Source organism: Fundulus heteroclitus, chromosome 11 (genome assembly GCF_011125445.2).
Source record: "Fundulus heteroclitus isolate FHET01 chromosome 11, MU-UCD_Fhet_4.1, whole genome shotgun sequence".
Lineage (NCBI taxonomy): Eukaryota > Metazoa > Chordata > Actinopteri > Cyprinodontiformes > Fundulidae > Fundulus > Fundulus heteroclitus.
In genome coordinates, this window is record NC_046371.1 from 29,657,724 (window position 1) to 29,679,335 (window position 21,612).

Genomic DNA, 21,612 nt, shown 5'->3' on the forward strand with positions numbered 1-21,612 from the left:
CCCCTCTGTACCGCCGCTGGACCTCTGCCTTCTCGACTCCGACCTCGGACTGCCCTTGGACCACGAACCCGGAAAATCCCCACCATCTCTCGGACCGCTGCCTCCTACTCCGCTCTTCAGCTAAAGCCGGCGCTCAGCATTCCCTCTTAATAAGGGGTTTCCAGTCGTAGCGCGGGCGGAAGCGCTCCGAGTTGCCGTGCTCACGCTTGTAAATAAAACGTTACTTAAAACGCCACTGACTTGTCCTGGTTGAATCTTGGGTCCAGTTTCGGTTCGTGACAAAATCTTACATTTTAGAATGTTTTGCAAACCATGTGTTGTTTTCCTTCAACTTCACAAACACAAACTGCTACCGCATAAAACCCCAACATCATACTTTTAGATTTCTGCTTGTATGGAGACAAACTTGGTAAAAAAAAAAAAAAAAAAAGAAATACAGTGAAAAGGGTGTCAATACTTTAGCAAAACACCACAGATGTGTTGTTTAGTATGCAGGGGGAGAGACAGTGGTGTCAGTCACAACCAAAGCAGTCCATCACATGAGAGAAAGACCTTTCCACTAGTCTGCTGGGTATAACAAGGCAGTGATTCAAAATAGGTTAAATACAATGCAAAGTAATTATCTTGTCTATGAATGTGATATGAATCTGCCTTGTTGAGAGAATGCATTAGTGTTAAAAGCTGGAAAATATGGACTAACCTATATTAACCCTGCGATTTTAAATCTAAAGTGTACTCAAAGACAAAGGGATTGAGAGTCTACTTTTGCCCTTGAGTGAGGCACAGAGATCGGCAGAATGAATATGTAGGAGAAAGAGCTTAATAGAGGGGCGGTGACAGAAAGATAAGCTCTTTTGTAGTTTTTTTATCCCTAAATGTGGTGGTTACGTCCCCTTATCCCAGCTACTTAGTTTCTGCCCTGTGTAAGTGATGCCGTGCACTTAGGCTGCGAAAAGCAGGTCAATATGACCACAGAGAGAAGGAGAGGGGGGGAGAGAAAAAAAAACACATGTGCATCACATGGATAGCCCTGGGATTATTCCTCACAAAATGTCTTAATTCCTCTGTTCACTAATGATCCGGGGAAAATGCCCTCTAATCTCCATTCCATTAATTAAAAAGAGCATGAGCCCGTGGAAAAACCTCACCATCTGCTGCGGTTTCGTTTGTGCAGACAGATTGTGTTTTCAGTTTTTAAACCAGGAGAAATGGGTTTTCTGGAGCAAACGGATGGAGCACAAAAAAAAAAGAAAAAACAAATAGAGCTACTCTGTTTCATTCTTAATACATTGGAACATGGAGGTCAAAGAAAAAAGACAAAACATTTGCTCAAATTGCTGCTATTTATTCCAGATTGTGCAAATGATGCAAACGATGCCAATTCTGCATGCCTTCCTACAGTCAGATTTACATATTTAGGACTTGCAGCATTACACATAAAATAGTATAATGGTCTTGATGTACAGAGATTTTAAATTAGTTTCATGGTAACTTTACATATTACCTGTAATAAATGGACTACCTTGCTATGTAGCTTTATTTATAAAGTTGCAACAGAAATTCTTACTTCTTTATGCCATTACCTAACAACTGTAGATTTACTGACATTCAACACTTTGCAAAGGTAAATACACAACTGGAACATTTTATCCCATCAGCACAAACTTGGCTAAACTGTGTCGGGATTTCATGAAACACAAATGGTTTAATTTTGAAGTATAATGCAAAGAATAATTTTTCCTTGCAAATTAGAAATATCAAAAGTATACATTCACTGTCCTTTATTCTGATGCCTCAAAATAAAATTGAATGCAACAAATTGCCTTCAGAAGTCTACTAATCTAAACTTTTGAAGGCCTCAGAGGTTTGTCAGTGAAAATTGGTGATAAAAAAAATGCCAAGCTTTACGCATTTAACAGATCTCGATTCATGAAAATGGAAAGGGGATTCCACACCTGTAAAAGTACACAGACTTGCCTACCTACCTAACCTAACAGGCCAGGCAAGGATAGCTGTCATGATTTGTCAAAGCAAAGGAACAAAGCGGCAACAGTGCATCGGCAAGTGCATCTTGGATGGAAATTATTTAATTAAACTCCACAGGATACGAAGAGAGCACAGGAATCTGTGAATCACAACAGTAACGGAAACAGATGACTTTCAATACAACTCAGACGAAAGGAAACTACATGGAACACAGGTGGGTGTAATCAACAAAACACAAATAGATGCTGATCATGACAGTAATGCTAATCAAAGAAACAGCCTAGAGCCCCGTAGTACCACTGCAGGAGCTCCAGAGATCCACTGCTTCGGTGGCACAATTATTTGACGGTACACAAAGATTTAAATTAGAAGGTGCATTGCTCAGGTAAGAAATAAACCTTGACTTTTTTGGTTTGCATGAAAACACTGCACATCAACATTAAAACACTGTCCCCTCAGTGAAACACGGTGGTGGCAGCATCATGCTTAAAAGGATGATTTTCTTCAGTAGGGACATAGGAAAGTGGTCAAAATTGAAGGAAAGATGGTTGAAGCAACACAGGGCAATACTTAAAAAAAAACAGGGTATGTTAAAGATTTGAGGTTGGAGAGGATGTACAATGACCCACAATGATTTAAATCAAATTTATTGCATATGTTAGAAAGACCCAGTCAAAGTTCCAATTTAAATCCAATAGGGAATTTGTTGCAAGTCTTGAAATATGGCATTTACAGACATTCTCATTCTAATCTGACTGATCTTCACCTATTTAAAAAAAATACAATGAAAAAAAAATGTCAGTCTCAATGTGAAAAGCTGTGAAAACTGCAAGAAACAGACATTTTTTCAGATATTGTTGCAGCTGACTGTAACAATTCCAGGGTTCCTTTTAAAACCCTTAACTCTCTTCTATATATTCCACAATTAACTGGTTTGGAGACATCGGCTAAACTGTATGAGAAATTCTTGAGCTTTATAATTACTAAGGTTGTGAGCATTAGAGCCCTTACTAGCCCTCCTCATGACCCCTCCATCTCTTGTACAAATTCTGCTGTTTTTAATCAATTTGAGCTTGTTACTCTGCCTCTTTTAACAGACATTACTGATCATATGAAGTCTGCCAGTTCTCCAATTTATCCAGTTCCACCTAGTCTTTTTAAAGAGGTTTTTCTTATTGTGGCTGCTTATGTTGCCAATATCCTAAATGGTAGTTTGATAAATGGTTATGTACCAACCAATTTTAAACTTGCACCGGTGACACCATTAATTAAAACAACTAAAAAATCCTGAAGAAAAAATTGTTCATAATCAATTGGTTTTGTAGTTGAATGGACACAACCTTATTGAACCATTCCAATGGTTTCAAAACACTGAATCAGTTGAGGGTTTTTAATGGAATTGTTTTAACCACAGATTCTGGTCACTGTGTTGTTTTAATATTGGTGCATCAATATTATGCACCCATTTTAATAAAAGAGACTGAGGTATTGTTGTTTAAAGAGAGTTTTTTAAAGTCCATGCTAATCTGGGTCAGGGTATCAGACTATTTGACTCAGACAGCAACAAACCTGGATGTGAGCCAGCAACAATATTAGATTACTCACCTGCTGTTTTTAAATCTTCTCTTAAAACACATTTCTCGATCGCTTTTAACTCAGTTTGGGAAGTTTTTTTCTATTTATTTTTTTATTATATATTCTTATTATTCTAATGTTTTATTAATTGGCTGTAGTTAATTGTAATTCTGCTTGCTAGATCTGGCAAGAGTATTTGCATTTGTGCTTTATAAATAAAGTTGTATAGTGTTATACATTGTAAAAACATACCCTAAAAGGCTGAACTCAAATACACGCCACACTTTGTAGTTTTATATTTCTAAAATAATTCCAAAGCCATGTATCTTTTTCTTTTCACCTGCGGCAAGTTTGCACTACTTTGTTTGTCTATAACACAAAATCTTAATAAGATAATGTGAAGTTTGTGGAGGTTATGTCACAAAATGTGTTAAACTTCGTATATTTTTCTGTGAAGCACTGATTTCGTTTTTTTTTTTTTTTTTTTTTTTGTTTTTTCCAAGTTCTGCGCTGTAGGTATATTAAAACTTCAACCGGTTTGCCTTGCAACATCTAACATACAGCTGGAACTTCAGAACGCGTTTGTGGGTAAGTTTTAATATACTGCGGGAATATCGGTGTTGAGAAGACATGTGGAAATATTCCGATAAGAAACTGAATGCAGCACTTTTGACCTGCGGTCAAAGCCCAAAGACCGTGACACGAATTTGATCGGGCTAGTAGGCAGCAGAGATTATCCGAGCAGATGTCGTTTTTCCCCCCCACGTATTGAAACAGTGGGGCCAATAATAAACGCGCGCGCACGCAGTCACACGGAGGAGACAGGCTCACTGCCCCTGCGCAACTCTCTGCTTTCCCATTTTCTGTCAGACATAAGGGCGCAGCTCCAATCCCACTCATGTAAACTTCTGCACACTTTTAACTTTATCCTGGTGGATCTCTTTTGCTATAGATCACAAATGGGGAAGAAGAGCGAACTGTGCTTGAAATGGTCTCTGTGCCATTTTGCGCTGCTCACTTTTTTCCTTGGCAAAGCGCGGGGGCAGATCCGCTACTCCATCCCAGAGGAGCTGGAACATGGGGCTTTCGTGGGCAACATCGCGGAGGACCTGGGCTTGGATCTGGACAAGCTATCCATGCGCAGATTCCGGATAGTGTCCGGCTCCAAGAAGCAATATGTGGAGGTCAATTTGGAAAACGGCGTCCTGTTTGTCAACGAGAGAATCGATCGAGAAGAACTGTGCGAACAGAGTTTGTCCTGCTCCTTCCACCTGCAAGTTGTGATAGAAAACCCTCTGGAGCTGTATAGGGTAGAGATCGAAATTCTGGACGTGAATGATAACTCCCCCAGCTTCCCCTGGACCGAGATCAACCTGGACATATCTGAATCTGCTGCGCCTGGATCGCGTTTCCCTCTGGAGAGCGCGCAGGACCTGGACGTAGGATCCAACTCGCTGCGCTCTTACTTGCTGAGCGTAAACGAACACTTCCAGTTGGACATTCAGACGCGCAGCGACGGGAGCAAATTCGCAGAACTGGTCCTGCAAACGCCGCTAGACAGGGAGCAGCAGAGCGCCCATCAGATGGTGCTGACAGCCGTGGACGGAGGCGCGCCGGAGAGGTCGGGCACTGCGCAAATCTACATCACGGTTTTGGACGCGAACGACAACGCGCCGGTGTTCGACCAGTCGTTCTACAGAGTGAGGCTGGCGGAAAACGCACCCAAAGGTACGGTCATAATAAAACTCAACGCCTCGGACCAAGACGAGGGTCCGAACGCAGACATCTCTTACTCCTTCAGCGGCCACGCGCCGTTAAAGGCTCGCCAGCTTTTCAGCGTGGACCCACGCACGGGAGAAATAAAAGTGAAAGGTGTGATCGACTACGAGAAAGCAAGGATGCATGAAATTTACGTGCAGGCGAAAGACAAAGGTCCCTCCGCCGTGGCGGTCCACTGTAAAGTGCTTGTGAACGTCCTGGACAAGAACGACAACCTGCCAGAGGTGATCTTGACGTCAGTGTCCACACCTGTGCAGGAGGACGCGCCGCCTGGGACGGTGATAGCCGTCATCAGTGTGATGGATAAAGACTCGGGTGAAAATGGGAACGTGGACTGCGAGATCCCGCATCACATCCCGTTCCAGCTGCACTCCTCTTTCAAGAACTACTACACCTTGGTGACCTCAGACTTTCTGGACAGAGAGGCGGTGGCAGATTATAACATTACCGTCACTGCCAGAGACATGGGTTCTCCTCCTTTATTTACAAGGAAGACGATCCTTGTTCAGGTGTCTGATATGAATGATAACGCGCCTCAATTCAGACAGCCCTCTTATACTGTGTATCTTACTGAGAACAACGCGCCAGGGGCGTCCATCTGTTCCGTGACTGCAACAGACCCAGATTCCGGTCAGAATGCGTATTTATCTTATTCTATACTAGAAGGAGACATACAGGGGATGCCTATATCCACATACGTGTCCATTAACTCGGACAGCGGGAACATTTACGCACTGCGCTCCTTCGATCACGAGCAACTTAAAAACTTTCAGGTCACGGTCCAGGCTCAGGACGCGGGATTCCCCCCTCTGAGTAGCAACGTCTCAGTGAGCGTCTTTATCTTGGATCAAAACGACAACGCGCCCCTGATCGTGTCCCCCGTTATGCAGAACGGCACAGCCTCGAGCGAAAACGTGCCCAGATCGGTGGACGCGGGTTACCTGGTGGCTAAAATCCACGCGATAGACGCCGACGCGGGTCAGAACTCGCGTCTGTTTTATCAGATGCTCCAAGCAACAGACTCCAGCTTGTTCAGCGTGGCTCTGTACACAGGCGAGATCAGGACGATGCGGCAGATAGAGGAGAAAGAGCCCACCAGGCACCGGCTGGTCATTCTGGTGAAGGACAATGGTCAGCCGCCGCTCTCGGCCACAGTTTCCATCATTTTGTCAGTAGTTGACAGCCTGCCAGCTTTACAGCCTGATTTGGGTGACCTGTCACAGAGCCCGCATCACAGCTCCAGCTTCACCCTCTACTTAATCATGGCTTTGGGTGCAGTCTCCTTCACGTTCCTGCTGGCCATCATCGTCCTCGTTGCAGCGAGGAGACTGAAGGGCAGAGTGCCCAGCAAGACATCCAGCGTGCCCTCCATCAGCAGCAGCTGCTGCGGCTGTTGCTCTCCTTCACAGCTCTCCTCCTCTAACGCCACCACGACCACCACGGAGGTTTTCAAAAAGTCCAACCTCAACGTCCGCATGTCCGCCGCAGGCGCACCAGGCTGCACGGAGGCGAGCAGCAGCGGTGCGCACCCACAGGTGTACTGCTACAAAATGTGTCTGACCCCAGAATCATCCAAAAGCGACTTCATGTTCCTCAAGCCGTGCAGTCCAGTTCTGTCGGTTCAACAGAACAACGCCAAGAGTACGGATTACCTGACCTCAGGCTGGAGCACGCTGGAGCGCAACGAGCTGTCCAACAACAGAGCAGCAACCCCGAATGAGGTAAATATCCCACAAAAAAAACATGGTTAGTCAATATACAGGGCCTTGTGAAAGATATTCTAGTCCCACAACCACCAACTGTTTGGTATTTTAATAGAATTTTATGTGGCAGACCCAAACTGAGTAATGTAATATAAGTATTATAATATTATAATACTATATAATATTATATTATATAGTATTATAATAAGTATGAAATATAAATATATATATATATATATATATATATATATATATATTTAACCTAGAAACTTGATGCAGAAAACTAACCAGGAACATTACATATCTGCAGTGAAACACAATGGTGGCAGCACACAGTTTTTGGATGTTTTTCTTCAGCATACACATATAAGTTGTTCAAAGGCAATATGAAGGTGGATTATTCTAAATGCAGGCTAATCTTGGAAGAAAAGCTTTCCAAGGCTGCTTTAGTGTGGGGTGGAGGTTCACCTTCCAGCATATATTGTACTCATTTTAAAGAGAAAAAATATTTTAAATACAGCTTGTTCTGACTCTTTTTCATACCACTTTTATTTCACGCTAGACTTTGACTTGCTTGTATGCGCGTTCATGTGATCCCTTAGAGATTTTACTGGTTAGCACCGTGATATTAACACTCTGTGATAGTGTTCCTTTGCTCAGGCACACCCAAACATGTGGAGCAATTTACAAACATCCACATAGCAAAGCAATGAAATGAGAAGATTTTAAAACACAAATGCTAGAAATGTGTATCTTGTATGGGGATGTCACGTTAGCAACATTAGCAGTTTCCCATAGTTTGTTTACCATCATTTCCCGGTCTCTTACGTAATTGGTAAAAAGTTACACAAGAAACAACACTTACTAACTGCACTGAGTCCCTGATTGGACGAATCGCTTCTTTCTCCAAACGCAGGCTTGATGCCATCTTCGCCTGGTATTGTCCGAAGTTAACAAATCATTTAGGTGCACAATGGGAATTGCATACATAAAGAGTTGCAGGGAGAGTCATCGGAACATCGTTATCAAAGATGAACTTAATCCGCTGCTTTCTGGTAGTTTGGGTTACAGATGCAGGCAAACATTTGCATGTTTTTTTCTGGCGATCAACAACGGAGCAGTTGATATGAGCGCAACGTTTGGACATCTTTACTTTTAATACAACTCGTTTCAGGCAGTTGATGAGAAACCGGCGTGGCTTACGTCAGCATCCTTCCACTAGTGACGTAAATCTAGGAGGAGCACCAAAATCTCGCTATGTGGAGAGCACACTCTTCTGGGGTTTTCTGGTTTTTACAAAAGAGCCCGCACAAAAAAAAAAACAAGTCACTTTCACACCCCTGTTATTCTGGAATGTTTTAACTGATGCCCAACACCAACACACAAGTTTTAACATGAAAAAGTCGGATTTCCAGGTGATGACTCCTTTAAAGTATGCTAATGTGTTGGAATGGTCTAGTCAAACCTCTACACGATTCAGGTCAGGGGTTTGAGATGGTAACGAAATAAAGTTGATTTTGCGCAGGATGATCAATTTATTTGTTGTGTTGGACATACTGTATGCTTTGTATAATTTATCCCCTTGAAAGACCAAATTACCAGATTTTTATTTTAAAATGTCTCGGTTTGTCTAAGAGTCAAAGTCTAGCAAATTTGTCAGGACATATATTTTAACGGAATGCAAGTCAGAATTAACCTGATGAAGGCCACAGGCCAAAATGTGTTGGTCTGCTGATAAAGTTCTTCCTTAGTGTTGCAAGTATTTCTGGAATCTTTACCTCAGCAGATCCTCTTCCATCTCCATGTACCTTGGAAGTAGGCAAAATATTGCCAGAAACATTTTGATCTTTAAAGAGATAAAGTCCCATAGCACTGCAAATCTACTACATGTACTTAGCTTTGAGCTTAGGGGACTGTTCCCACAGATTCACCCATTGTTTCACAACCAACCTACGCGGAGTGTTTGTTGCTGAAATGCTCAATCTTAGTCTCATCTGACCAGAGCACAGAGTTCCAGTTTGAGTCAGTAGAGTTTAGAAAAACTGCACATTTACAGTTGTAGTATGGGGACAGAAAAAATTTTCTTCAGGCATTACTTAGAAATAACTGGTTGGCCTTTTTCATTATTGATTGTGATTGTTATAGAACATCCAAGATGCTACTTTTTTGACACGGTTCTCTGTTGGTGAATTTTTGAAAACATATACCTCCATTGCCACTGTTAACGTAGGCAAGATAAAAAAGGTTCCCTATTTGTGACAATTCCACTTTTTATTGATCTGACTTCAGATATGTTTAAGTTTAGGTGAACAGCTATTTTCTTGATCCATTTCCTATTGTACATCTGCCTTACTTGCATGCTACGTTCTCATGTCTTAATCAGTATCTGAGACAAATGGGTCTCCGTTTCATTTCTACTCTGGAGAAACAGAACGTTATTGATCACTAATTAAAAGTTATCCAAAACTCTAATCAACTTTACATAGACATGGAAACTGTATGCAATCTTCTCAGTTGTGGTTTTTGTTTCAATAGCAATAATATCCTTGCACACCATGGCCCAGGCCTCAAGTGTTTTAAAGATAGACAGTAATGTGTGTAGTTTTGGTCAAAAGATCTAACAGCATTATTTTAAACAGGTACCAGAAGTAAGGAAATTATAACATCAATTTGATGTAGAAACAACACATCAGCAATCAGAATAAACATTAAAAAGGAGAAATGCAAAGACAATAGGGGTTGAAGAACGATTCATTTATACATTAATTTCTATCACGATAATGTCCTTATTTGTTAATTAAGTAGCTGATTGATTCATTAAATAATTGATTTATTATAATTTCCCTTTTCTTTCTCTTTGTGCTCTTTATTTGTTAATTGCTTTTTGGCGATTTACAAAGTGTTTTTTTTTTTTGTCTGAGCAGCTCAAGTATTCACACAAGAACTTGACGTGGACCAAGAACCAGCGTAACTCAGCTTACAAAAGGTGAGTTCATTCAGACGACCAGTCGCAGTCTGGAACAGGGTGCATGCAGACCGTTGGTTAATAAGTCATTTTTATTATTTTTTTAGATACAGCTCAGCTAATATGGAGGGCACCCTATCGCGACAGGCAAAGTGTGACACTGACAGTTTCTCTGTGGCACCACAGTACTGGACCTGGGGGAACCAAATGAACGGTAGGTGCGATTCAAGAGTAATATTGTGTACAGGGAAAGGGTTCTAAGTAGATTAAGCGTGAGGCTTTCCCTGTGTCTGTTCCAGGGGGATTTTGTCAAAGACATGAAATGATAAACCATAAAGCAGATAATGCCAAATCCCAAAAGTAGGGGGGGATTTTACTGCTTCAGTATGAGAATTATTAAAGTCCCCTCGAGGAGTATTATTTGCTAAAAAGCTGAATTAAGACGATGCGTTTAAAAGCCACTGTGTCCAGATCAAGTGAAGTGCATTTACATATGAGCTCACTTCACAAATTAAGCCCTGATATATAGACTAATTCATGCACATTTTATGCAGACTGCAGGAGATCTCTTCAAGAGGGAGCGTCTCCTAACTTCTCATGGACTCCAAAGCTCACCCAGCCTCATTCCGAGGCAGCAGATTATCAGCACAACGTCTACATTCCCGGCACCACGTCTGGCTACAGCACCCTGAAGCTGACGCCCAGAGGGGACCTGGATGTTTACAACACCTTCTCCACCTTTGGCAAGAAGAAATTCATCTCTAGCTATGGACAAGCTTTTGACACAGATGATGGCATCATAAGCAATTCTTTTTTCAAATGAGATGCTGGACGCTTTTAACAGTGATATTTTGGTTACATCTTGGAAACAAAAGGAAACATTCGTTGGCGACCTCACTGTTACCCTAAACTGCCCCAATGTGGTTTAAATGTTCAATAACAGAACCCACACACACCTGTATATGTATGGATGTATGAAAATCTTCGCTATAAATTTGCAGAAGCATAATATCATACTAAAAAAATAAGAAATATTCAACCTCTAGTTTGAATACTTTACCTTTTCTTGCTGAATTGTTTTCAATAAAACCATAGAGCCCTCAGATATGTGTGAAATAGGGTTAACTAAAGAAGGCAGTTTTTTTTGTTTTTACGTTGATCAGAGTGTCTAGGAAATATATACTTTCTGATTCATGACTTACTATTGATGTGGGATTTGAAGTCAGGAAATGAGTACAATAAAAATGCGCTTGACTACAAACAGTGAGGAAAATAGGAAGAGACAATTTTCAAAGCTCACTTTTAGGGAACGGAAGCAGAAAGTGGCATCTTGGGGTCAATATGTCTCCATAACAACCACTAGATGCTATCTACATGCTAGCTGATTGTTTATGATGCATGTGAGAAAAAAACACTTTGTTCTCTAAAACAAAAATTGTAAAATAAGGGTAAGGTGTAAGTTTTGATCTATATATTAGCTTAATTTGAGATATATTAAATGATTCTTCAGGTCAATATAAAGCACACAGGCCAGGATCAAGACTATGTAACTTTAGAAGGTCGGATTCGGTTATGAATGGGTCATGTGACCTAACGCACCACTTTCCGGCAGTCTGAGCTCCTCTTAAATATGAGAGCTATGCTTCTACTTTCTCATCATCAAATCAAAGTTTGTCATGGCCATGGTTATTATTACAAAATACAATCAACGTAGTTCACAACTGTGGCGTCTCTGCATTTGGGGCCAGTGGGGCAGGGCCCCACCACATATCGCTGTGGAGCTCTATGTTCACAATAATCAGTGGGACAGGATCGTTCTTTATAGAGTAGGATTGTGAGAAAGACAGATTCCCTTACCAATAATATACTGTCATAAACATTTGTGTCTCAATATCTAAGTCTGCCAAAATACTGACAAGCTCAGTAGGCTAAATCCTCTTGAAGCGCCTTGATATTGGGGCCGTCCCACTCTCACTAGACAGCCATGGGGCACAAATCCTCTGGCCCCAAGCTCGGATCGTCCTATGAAAATACTGGACTTGCACACGTTACATTTATGTTCTGCTAGATAGCGTACGACCATCTATTGTTGGTTGTCCTTGCTAGCTCATTGAAGGATCCATGTGAATCTTTTCTGTTAAATAACTGAACATTACGATTGAGCCTTTATTAGTAATTTTATGTATTAAAAATTAAATTACATTTAGCTTCTATAAAATGGCATTTCTAGTGTGTTGGTTCATGCTAACTTATCTGTTTCATTTAAAATTGATCAAAGTCAGGTTGTATGCATCACAAAAAAATTGTTGCTGCTAATAGGTGTTGAGTTCTTGTTCCCCACTTAAGTAATCATGCCAGAGACGCCACTAGTTGACAAGCCTGCATGTCAGCTCTTCTTCTCTGTTGAAGATCCTGCAGCCTTTCATAACCAGATGATTGAGCCTGTTGTCTGCTCTGTCTTTCTCTCAATTCAATTCAATTCAATTCAATTCAATTTTATTTATATAGCGCCAAATCATGAAACATGTCATCTCAAGGCACTTTACAAAGTCAAGTTCAATCATATTATACAGATTGGGTCAGATTATACAGATTGGTCAAAAATGTCCTATATAAGGAAACCAGTTGATTGCATCAAAGTCCCGACAAGCAGCAGTCACTCCTGGGGAACCGTAGAGCCACAGGGAGAGTCGTCTGCATTGTACATGGCTTTGCTGCAATCCCTCATACTGAGCAAGCATGAAGCGACAGTGGGAAGAAAAACCACCCATTAACGGGAAGGAAAAACCTCCGGCAGAACCGGGCTCAGTATGAACGGTCATCTGCCTCGACCGACTGGGGTTACAGAAGACAGAGCAGAGACACAACAAGACAGACAAACAAGCACAGAAGCACACATTGATCTAGTAATCTGTTCTACATTAGATGGTAGTAGCGGGTGAGCCGTCTTCTCTGGATGATGTCACAGTTAACAGAACGCCAGACCAGGTGTACCTACTATGAAGAAAAAGAGAGAGAGCAAAAAGTTAAAAGCTGAAATGACGACAGTCATTTCAATGTAATACAATGCAAAACTGGAGAACAGTAGAAATCAGTAGAGTGAGAAAATTAGACCCTGATGTCCTCCAGCAGCCTAGGCCTATCACAGCACAACTATAGAGATAGCTCAGGGTATGAGCCACTCTAACTATAAGCTTTGTCAAAAAGGAAAGTTTTAACATTAGTCTTAAAAATAGATAGGGTGTCTGCCTCACGGACCAAAACTGGGAGTTGGTTCCACAGGAGAGGAGCCTGATAGCTAAAGGATCTGCCTCCCATTCTACTTTTAGAGACTCTAGGAACCAGCAGCAGACCTGCAGTCTGAGATCGAAGTGCTCTGTTAGGAACATACGGGGTAAACAAAGCTCTGATATATGATGGAGCTTGATTATTAAGGGCTTTATACGTTAGAAGAAGAATTTTAAATTCTATTCTTGATTTAACAGGAAGCCAATGAAGGGAAGCTAAAATTGGAGAAATATGATCCCTCTTGTTGATTTTCATCAGAACTCTTGCCGCAGCAAGGCCTAAGGCTTGTGGAGCTTCTCCTCCCTCCCTCTGCCCCTGGTTTTGTCTCATCATCTCCCTCTCCTTGTTTCAATGGGAGATTCTGAAGATAATCTAGAGGGGTGGATGTTGCCTTGTCTTTATAAGTAACGCCATGACTTCTCAATCTGCTGGTCCAAAGTGGTCTGCTATCAAATTCCACAACACATAGTGAGACTGTTTCATTTTGCCACAGTGCAGTGTTGCCAGTGGCCTTCAGGGGAGCTAAACCTGGAAATTACAGGTCTTGCACCCCTAGTGGCTAAAAGCTACACAGTGCTGCTTTAAGCATGGTGGAAGAACTGTGGCCTATTAATCTTCCATGGGCCCTTGAAACCTTGCATGGAATCCTTTAAATACCTGGAGATTTTCAGTCAAAATTTGATTGACCCTTGCAGTGAACCGAATACACTACTGTACTGAAATGATTTGAAACAAATAGCCACATTAACACAGAAATGGTTAAAAAAAAAAAACAGGTTTATTTCACTACCATGCTCAATGAGCAGGGCGGCAACAGATGTAAGAAACCTCACAAAGCTACCTGATAGAGAGCAGCAACACATTTTTATTTCAGTTTCATGCTTTTGACATAGTTCTTCAGATGGAGTGGAGTAGGGTAGGGGTTTGAATTGCTGTATCTTTTGTAAACCAGCTTGCAAAGCATAATACACCCTGTATTTGCTCAGATAAAGTATTAATGTAAAGAAATGCACTATATTCCTTTGTAAATAACTGATAACATTGTAATTTACTCACTAGAACCAAATATAAATACCTATATTTTTTCCAATCCATTTTATTACAGCTTTCCTGCAAATTATTGTGACTTTACAGTAAAATAAATGTCAATATCTTAATCTTTTGGAAGGTATCAATGCAGGAAATAATACAAAGCTAGAAATAGTTTCACAACGTTTTAATCTACTGGTTCATTTCACGTGTTTTCATCATGTATACCAGACACTTGTTTTTCTAAACAGCAAATCTCTGCGAAGGCTGGATTTTCGATGCCTGGAGTCAGTTTGACTCCAGGCATGCATCATCCAACGTGTACCATCACAGTGATACTATATTCTGACTTGTCGTTTACGTATGATGTGCATATGACTAAATGATCTTATATTTATGTTGTCAGGGGGATTATTTTTTATTCCCTGTGATTGATGTACAGATCATCAGTATGAATCTTTAATAAATACCTGTTTGAAAATTGCTGTTGTTTTTGTTTTGTTTTACACTACCACATGAATATTATATATCACCAGGCATGTGAGAAGACCCAAGGAAGACTGACAAAAAAACAAAATTAAAATAAAATGTGTGTAGGAGGTGGTCCAGTTTGGGACTGAGCCTCAGTGGAACCAGGGGCGGGTGTTGGATGGGGAAGCCGCATTGACAGTGCAAGGGTCTCCCTGCCGATTTACTCTGTGTGGTACAGCCTGTGGGAGTTTTGTTGGTGGTTAGAGGCTGTGGTCCTTGGTTGGGAAATCCACACAGGGTCTGTGTACTTGGCTACCTTGTTTGGATCATGGACCCAGCCTGCATGTGGTCTGCACTGTGCACTGGCACCATATGTCTGTGGTTTCTCTCTCTCTCTCTCTCTCTCTCTCTCTCTCTCTCTCTCTCTCTCTCTCTCTCTCTCTCTCTCTCTCTCTCTCTCTCTCTCTCTCTCTCTCTCTCTCTCTCTCTCTCTCGGGCAGCTCACAGACCCTTTGGGAATATCCTTCTCCCTCTTCTATTTGCGCGGCCCTTCACGCTTTAATGTCAGACAACCTTCACCCCTTGTTCTGCGCACATATCCACACGGGCATGTGTGTGCATGCGCTGCTAGCCACACTAATAACATGCTTCCATCGACACAGGCACTGGCACACAGCCGTATGTATGCGCACACAGGAAAAAAGGCTTGGGTATAGCAGAAAATGTGTAGAAATTTGAGCAAATATCACACAAGCACACTATTCCGTTATCACTGCAGACCAGACCAAGTGAGGAGTTGTGGATTGAAGAGGCAACATGGAAACCATATCAAGTTAAGCTTTTGGATTGGGAACTTAAATCAATGAGAGTTACTACGCACCTTTGTACTGCCACTGATGTAGAAATTGCAACAAAATCCATTTTATCAAAGAAGCCGGGTTGAAACTGAGTCCTGTTTATCAATTTGGACAAATATGTTTACAATCCACCCAAAGCTGCCATTATAACACTTCCTTCCACATGTTTTTTATATCACCCAAAGCTCCTGAGCATAAATGTAGCTGAGTTTTAAAGCCGAGTTCATCCTTTTCTAACAGCTAACTGGAAAATGGCTGACAAATCTGGTTCTGAAAACCAGCATATATTGCACAAACTCTTTTAGCAGTCCAACCTTCTTTGTGGTTTAATTGTCTTGTGAATGGAGACGGTTAATAATAATTAGTTTTTATCTCCAAGGTGACATTTTCCGTGTTCTGGGATGTCTTGTACTGTAACCATTAGTAGGCCAGCTGGAATAGGCTGGGTTATGAGGACTAGTGTCCTGCTAGTCAAGACAGCACACCCTTTTTACAAATCCGAATGTAATTGACTGATCAAAGTGTTGGTAAGAATTAATTAGTCTATTCAGTTTAAGGATGAAGGAAACCGATGCCCCTGCAGTAGATAAGTTCTACCTAGGAACACAAGCCAAGAATTCTGGCTTTTTTTTTTTTTTTACCTAATGTGACATAACTTATATGCAAATATTGTACAGAAAACTCATAATGAAGCTAGTTTGAATTTTTTTCCATGATATATAAGCCTTCCTCTTGTTTTTATTGTTTATCTTAAACAAGTGATCTCATAAAATGTTATTTTTTATTGATGCTATTAGAAAATAATGTAAATATATCATAAAGTATTATTCTGAAATATTATATAAACAGACACTAACTCAGAGGCCCAGCTCATCATTGGTCTGAGTGTGTGTGCAGGAATTCAAGACAAATAAATGGTGTATGTATATATGTGCATATTTGTGTGTATGCACATATATCTGTGGGTGTTCATATATGCATGTATGCTTGTACACACACACACACACACACACACACACACACACACATATATATATATATATATATATATATATATATATATATGTATATATATATATACATACATATGTATGTAGTGTGTATGTATGTAAGTTCAAATAATTCTATACATGTGCAACTGTGTCTGTGTGCATGTCTGTATACATGCTTACATATCTACTATTCCTGTACACCGTGTATATTGGTATATGTATTGTCCCGTCTAGTTTGTCACTGGTTTTTGAGTTTCAGCCCTGCCACCTTTTATACCCTTCTGTCATTTTTTGTCTCTTTGTAGTTGTCTAGACATCCCCACTTGGGTGCCTTAATAAGGTGGGATTTATCGTTCCTTTAATTAGATACTGTCATTTATGCAACAGGGGGAATATTACACTATTTCTACTTGAGTAGAAAACCTGCTCTGGCACGGTAAAGGCTGCAAGACCCACCAACATTCACTTAGGCTGTCAGAGCAGAACACCTGGGGGGAAAGAACTGAAAAAAAAAAATGCAGGAACTGGAACAGAAAAATAAAACAAAATATAATCGAGCGTCTTGGCAAATAAGTATGTTTTTTGGCATTTTTTTTTTAATTTCCAGTGATAAGTGCTACAAAAGTGGAGAAGGGAAGCTTTCCAAAAGCTTCTCCCTACCAGTTTTTAGCCTGGTGTGATGAAGGCAAAGCAGTCAAGCCTTAGAAGATCTAACGGGTCTGATATAGGATGTAAAGGTGAAGCAGGCCAGAGAGGTACAGAGGATAGTGGCTGCAGAAGGCTTTGTTGGTGGGAAGTGGATGTTTATAGTTGATCCAAGACGTCACTCAATGTGAATGGGAGCTTGAGCAATGTGGTATCATGGACTGCTGCAGATGAGAAAACTGTGAGCCAAGTTTTGTATATCTCTGAGGTATTCCAGATCTTCCAGAGGTGATGAAATCATGAAAAGCAGTTTCTTCCTTAAGGTCAAGGAGGCTTGACCTTGTGATATTTTCTAGATGAAAGAGCTGGCAGTGGATTTAATGTGTCTCTCAAAAGAGAAGACGGATTCATTTGAAGGCTGCAGCTCTTGATGTTGCAGGGGCGCCAACCGGGAACTCAGTTGGGGTCCTACAACTCTATTTATTATGAGCTTGAGAAAAATCAGCAAACATGTGGGGTTAATGACACTTGTCCAGAGAGCGTGGTGGAAGCTGACAGGAAGGCTGGGTGCCGATGCAGATTAGTGGCTCATTATAGTATAAATGAAAAATTACTTTTTGCATGGATTTTTTTTTTTTTTTTGAAGAGTACATATGGCACTTTCTAAAAGTATTCATACCCTTTCTACTTTGTTACACTTTTTCTTGTTACAGCCACAAACTTCAATGTATTTAGTGGGATTTTACCAAAACAAACTACTATGAAAGAAGAAAAGTGCTGTTCGAAAAGCATTTGTGGTTTTCATTTGTTAACGAATAAAAGTCTGAGTGTGGCTTGCCTTTGTACTCATGCCCCTTTTACTCCAAAACCTACGTCATAAGCCTAAAACCTAAAGATCTAAAATATGTGAAATAGAACTGCTCATAAAACGACTATTAAAGTATAGAAAATCACAAAAAAAAGAAATAGTCAGATCCTATATAACCAAAAGCCTGTTTAAAAATTAAGTTATAAGTTATTGTGGGGATCACAAGCAACACCCAAACTGCTCAGGTCTGACTGTGCGCTGGAGTGTAAAGCTGTAAAAGGACAGAGATGGTAAAGGACTAAACAATGCAGTGGTTCCATATTTACCTAGTCAACAGATACCACCAGTGTGTAGTTTATTATGAGTGTAAATGCAGCAGTTCTGTGATGCCCTCTGAGTTATGTCAGAGAACATTGGAAAACAAACTGTGCCATGAAGACCAAGGAACAATCCCGACAAGTCAGGAAGAAAGCTGTGGAGAATTGAAAAGAAGGCACTACAGCAAACCAAGACATGGCTGCACACCTCTACTTACAGGCTGGGTAAAGTCAGCATTGATTGGATAAGCAGCCAAGAGACCCGTGATAACTCAGGAACTACACAGATCCATAGCTCAGGAGGGAGAATCAGGTGACAGGAGACCTACAAGTGTGGGTGGTGTGCTCCAAAAACCCAGCTTTTATGTGAGAGTTGCAAGAAGAAAACCAATGTTGAAAGTAAGTTATGAAAGGTCCCATTTGCGGTTTGCTGCAAGCCATGCAGAGGAAAAAGGAAACACATGCAAGAAGGTCAAGTTGAGACAAGAATAAAACATTTTGCCCTGGATGCAAAACTAATACTAGGCTATTAACATTGTACACAATCCTCAACACACCGTGTTGAATGTGGACCATGGGGGTGGCAGTATCATGCTGTGGGAATGGACTTTTCAGCTGGTCAGGTTGATGGGAAAATGGATAGGTCTTGTTGTCGGACTTGAACTAAACCCTCTCCTTCATCTCTCTCTATTTTGGGTTAAAGCTCAAACTAGCTAGGGTTCTAAAGATCTCTGAATCTAACGAGTATTACCCTGCTTAGACCTTCTTAGCTAGATAAGTAGAACATGTCCTATCTACTAACCACCTCCCTCCTAAAACCACACCTATTTTCAGTAGACAAGTTGGGCAACCTAGTAGTCTGACGCCACCTGTTTCCTTTCCACTGCCCTAGTTAACGGTGGCTCCTACTCTTATACCATGGCACTTGTTATTGGAGCAGTTAAGTTTTAGGGTGTTGTTTATTAAGACTGGCTATAGGCAACCTTTATAGACTTCCTAAATATTTCTAGAACCATGCTGTCAGGGACTGGTTACTGAACCCGAATTCAGCCACACACAGAGCCTTGTTCCAGCATTTTTATTGAAGATTATGAGTTGTGTAGATGGAAACCAGAAGTCTGTACCAGATAACAGCGGAGGGATGGTGTAGATGGCTGGAGCTGAAGCGGCGGAGCAAAGCTGAAGCCAGAGGATGTGAGGGAACACCGGCAGGCAGGTGGCTGACACGGAGGTAGCTGGAGGACTGCCAGTAGACTCGAGGAAGCACTGGAGACGAGAGGCGTGAAGCAGACGAGGGAAAGATGATGACGAACCAGCGGCGAGAGCAGGACTGAGAGGAGCATATATAGGAGGTTGGACAGGTGGAATGAGTTCGGAACTGATTATTGCAGCAGGTGAAACTGATCCAGCATGGAGTGAAGCAGGGCAGAATGGATGAATGAAGGATCTGGAACTGTCCATGGTGCAGCAGGGAGGACTGCACCCTGACATCTCCCCCCCCCCCCTCAAGGCCGAATCCCAGGCGGCCTAAAAAACAGTCCAAAACAGGAACACCCATCCCGGGTGGGCGGAGGGAGGACAGGACGGGGGGTTAGTGACCAACAAAAGTGTCGGGAGAACACAGGACCTCTTGTCTGCGCTGGAACTCAGGAACACTTGTCTGCGCTGGAACTCAGGAACACTTGTCTGCGCTGGAACTCAAGAAACTTGTCAGCGCTGGAATTTGAAAACGTGGAGCACGGGAACTTGAGAGCGTGGGAACTTGAGAGCGCCAGAGGACACAGGCAGCGACTTGGTTTGGCCGGAGGGCTCTGGCAACGGCTTGTGAGCGCTGGCAGCGAAGGCTCGGGTGTGCCAGAGGGCACAGACGGCGACTTAGTTTCGCCGGAGGGCTCTGGCGACGGCTTGTTGTTCGGCTGATGACCAGATGAGCAGGCGGAGGACGGCCCGGACGCGGGAGGTGGCGGAGCAGCAAGGTCTCTGGTGGCGGACTTCAAGGAGGACGACCTCGGCGAGGCGCAGTCATCCGGCGGCGGAACAGTAGGGTCTCCGGTGGCAATCGTCACAGAGGACGACCCCGTCGTGGCTGGAGCAGAGTCGGTCGTCGCAGAGGACGACCCCGCCGTGGCTGGAGCAGAGGCAGTCGTCGCAGAGGGCGACTCCATCGTGGCTGGAGCAGAGGCGGTCGTCGCAGAGGGCGACCCCGTTGTGGCTGAAGCAGCCGGCAGCGAGGCAGCAGGATCTCAGGCGGCCGGCAGTGGAGTTTCGCCCTGGTTCTCCTGGCGTAGAGCTCCACTGAAGGATCCTCGGGGGGTTCTGGAGCTTTGACTCGAGGAGGGTTCCCCTGGAACGCCTCTCTGGACTGGAGAGCTGAGACTGGAGGCGGGTCCCCCTGGACCGCCTCTCTGGACTGGAGAGCTGAGACTGGAGGCGGGTCCCCCTGGACCGCCTCGCTGGACTCTGGAGCTGGCACTGGAGGCGGGTCCCCCTGGACCGCCTCTCTGGACACTGGAGCTGGCACTGGAGGCGGGTCCCCCTGGACCGCCTCTCTGGACACTGGAGCTGGCACTGGAGGCGGGTCCCCCTGGACCGCCTCTCTAGACACTGGAGCTGGCACTGGAGGCGGGTCCCCCTGGACCGCCTCTCTGGACACTGGAGCTGGCACTGGAGGCGGGTCCCCCTGGACCGCCTCTCTGGACACTGGAGCTGGCACTGGAGGCGGGTCCCCCTGGACCGCCTCTCTAGACACTGGAGCTGGCACTGGAGGCGGGTCCCCCTGGACCGCTTCGCAGGACTTGGGAACATTGAGAGGGAGCGGGTCCTTCTGGTCCGCCTCGTAGGACTCGGGAACCTCGGGCTGAGGCAGAGCAGCACCATCGGAGGCCTCGGGCTGATCTTTCTTGGCGGCCGGTGGGTCTCTTTTCTCGGCGGCCGGCGGGTCTTTTTTCTCGGTGGCCGGCGGGACTGCGCTTGCTTCGGCCGGCGGAACTGCGCTTGCTTCGGCCGGCGGGACTGCGTTTTCGTCGGCCGGCGGGACTGCGTTTTCGTCAGCCGGCGGAGCTGGGAGCTCGGAGACAGACGGCGGGGCTGGGATAAACACACCCACGCAGGCTTGGGCAGTGGCGTGTGCAGCGGAAACCTCTGAGATGGCTGGCTAGACGTGTACACCCCGACCTCGTAGGCTGTGGGACTCTCGT

At 43.2% G+C, this 21,612-nt stretch overlaps 1 protein-coding gene across 1 annotated transcript; it reads left to right on the top strand.

Moving 5' to 3' along the window:
* The first annotated feature begins 4,125 nt into the window (after window positions 1-4,125).
* LOC105927796 (protocadherin-10) lies at window positions 4,126-11,111 on the top strand. The gene is made up of 4 exons (XM_012864739.3): window positions 4,126-7,061; window positions 9,968-10,029; window positions 10,116-10,222; window positions 10,563-11,111. Exons 1-4 carry the CDS (start codon window positions 4,521-4,523, stop codon window positions 10,829-10,831), a joined length of 2,979 nt encoding a protein of 992 aa, XP_012720193.2. The 5' UTR covers window positions 4,126-4,520; the 3' UTR covers window positions 10,832-11,111.
* Window positions 11,112-21,612: the final 10,501 nt, after the last annotated feature.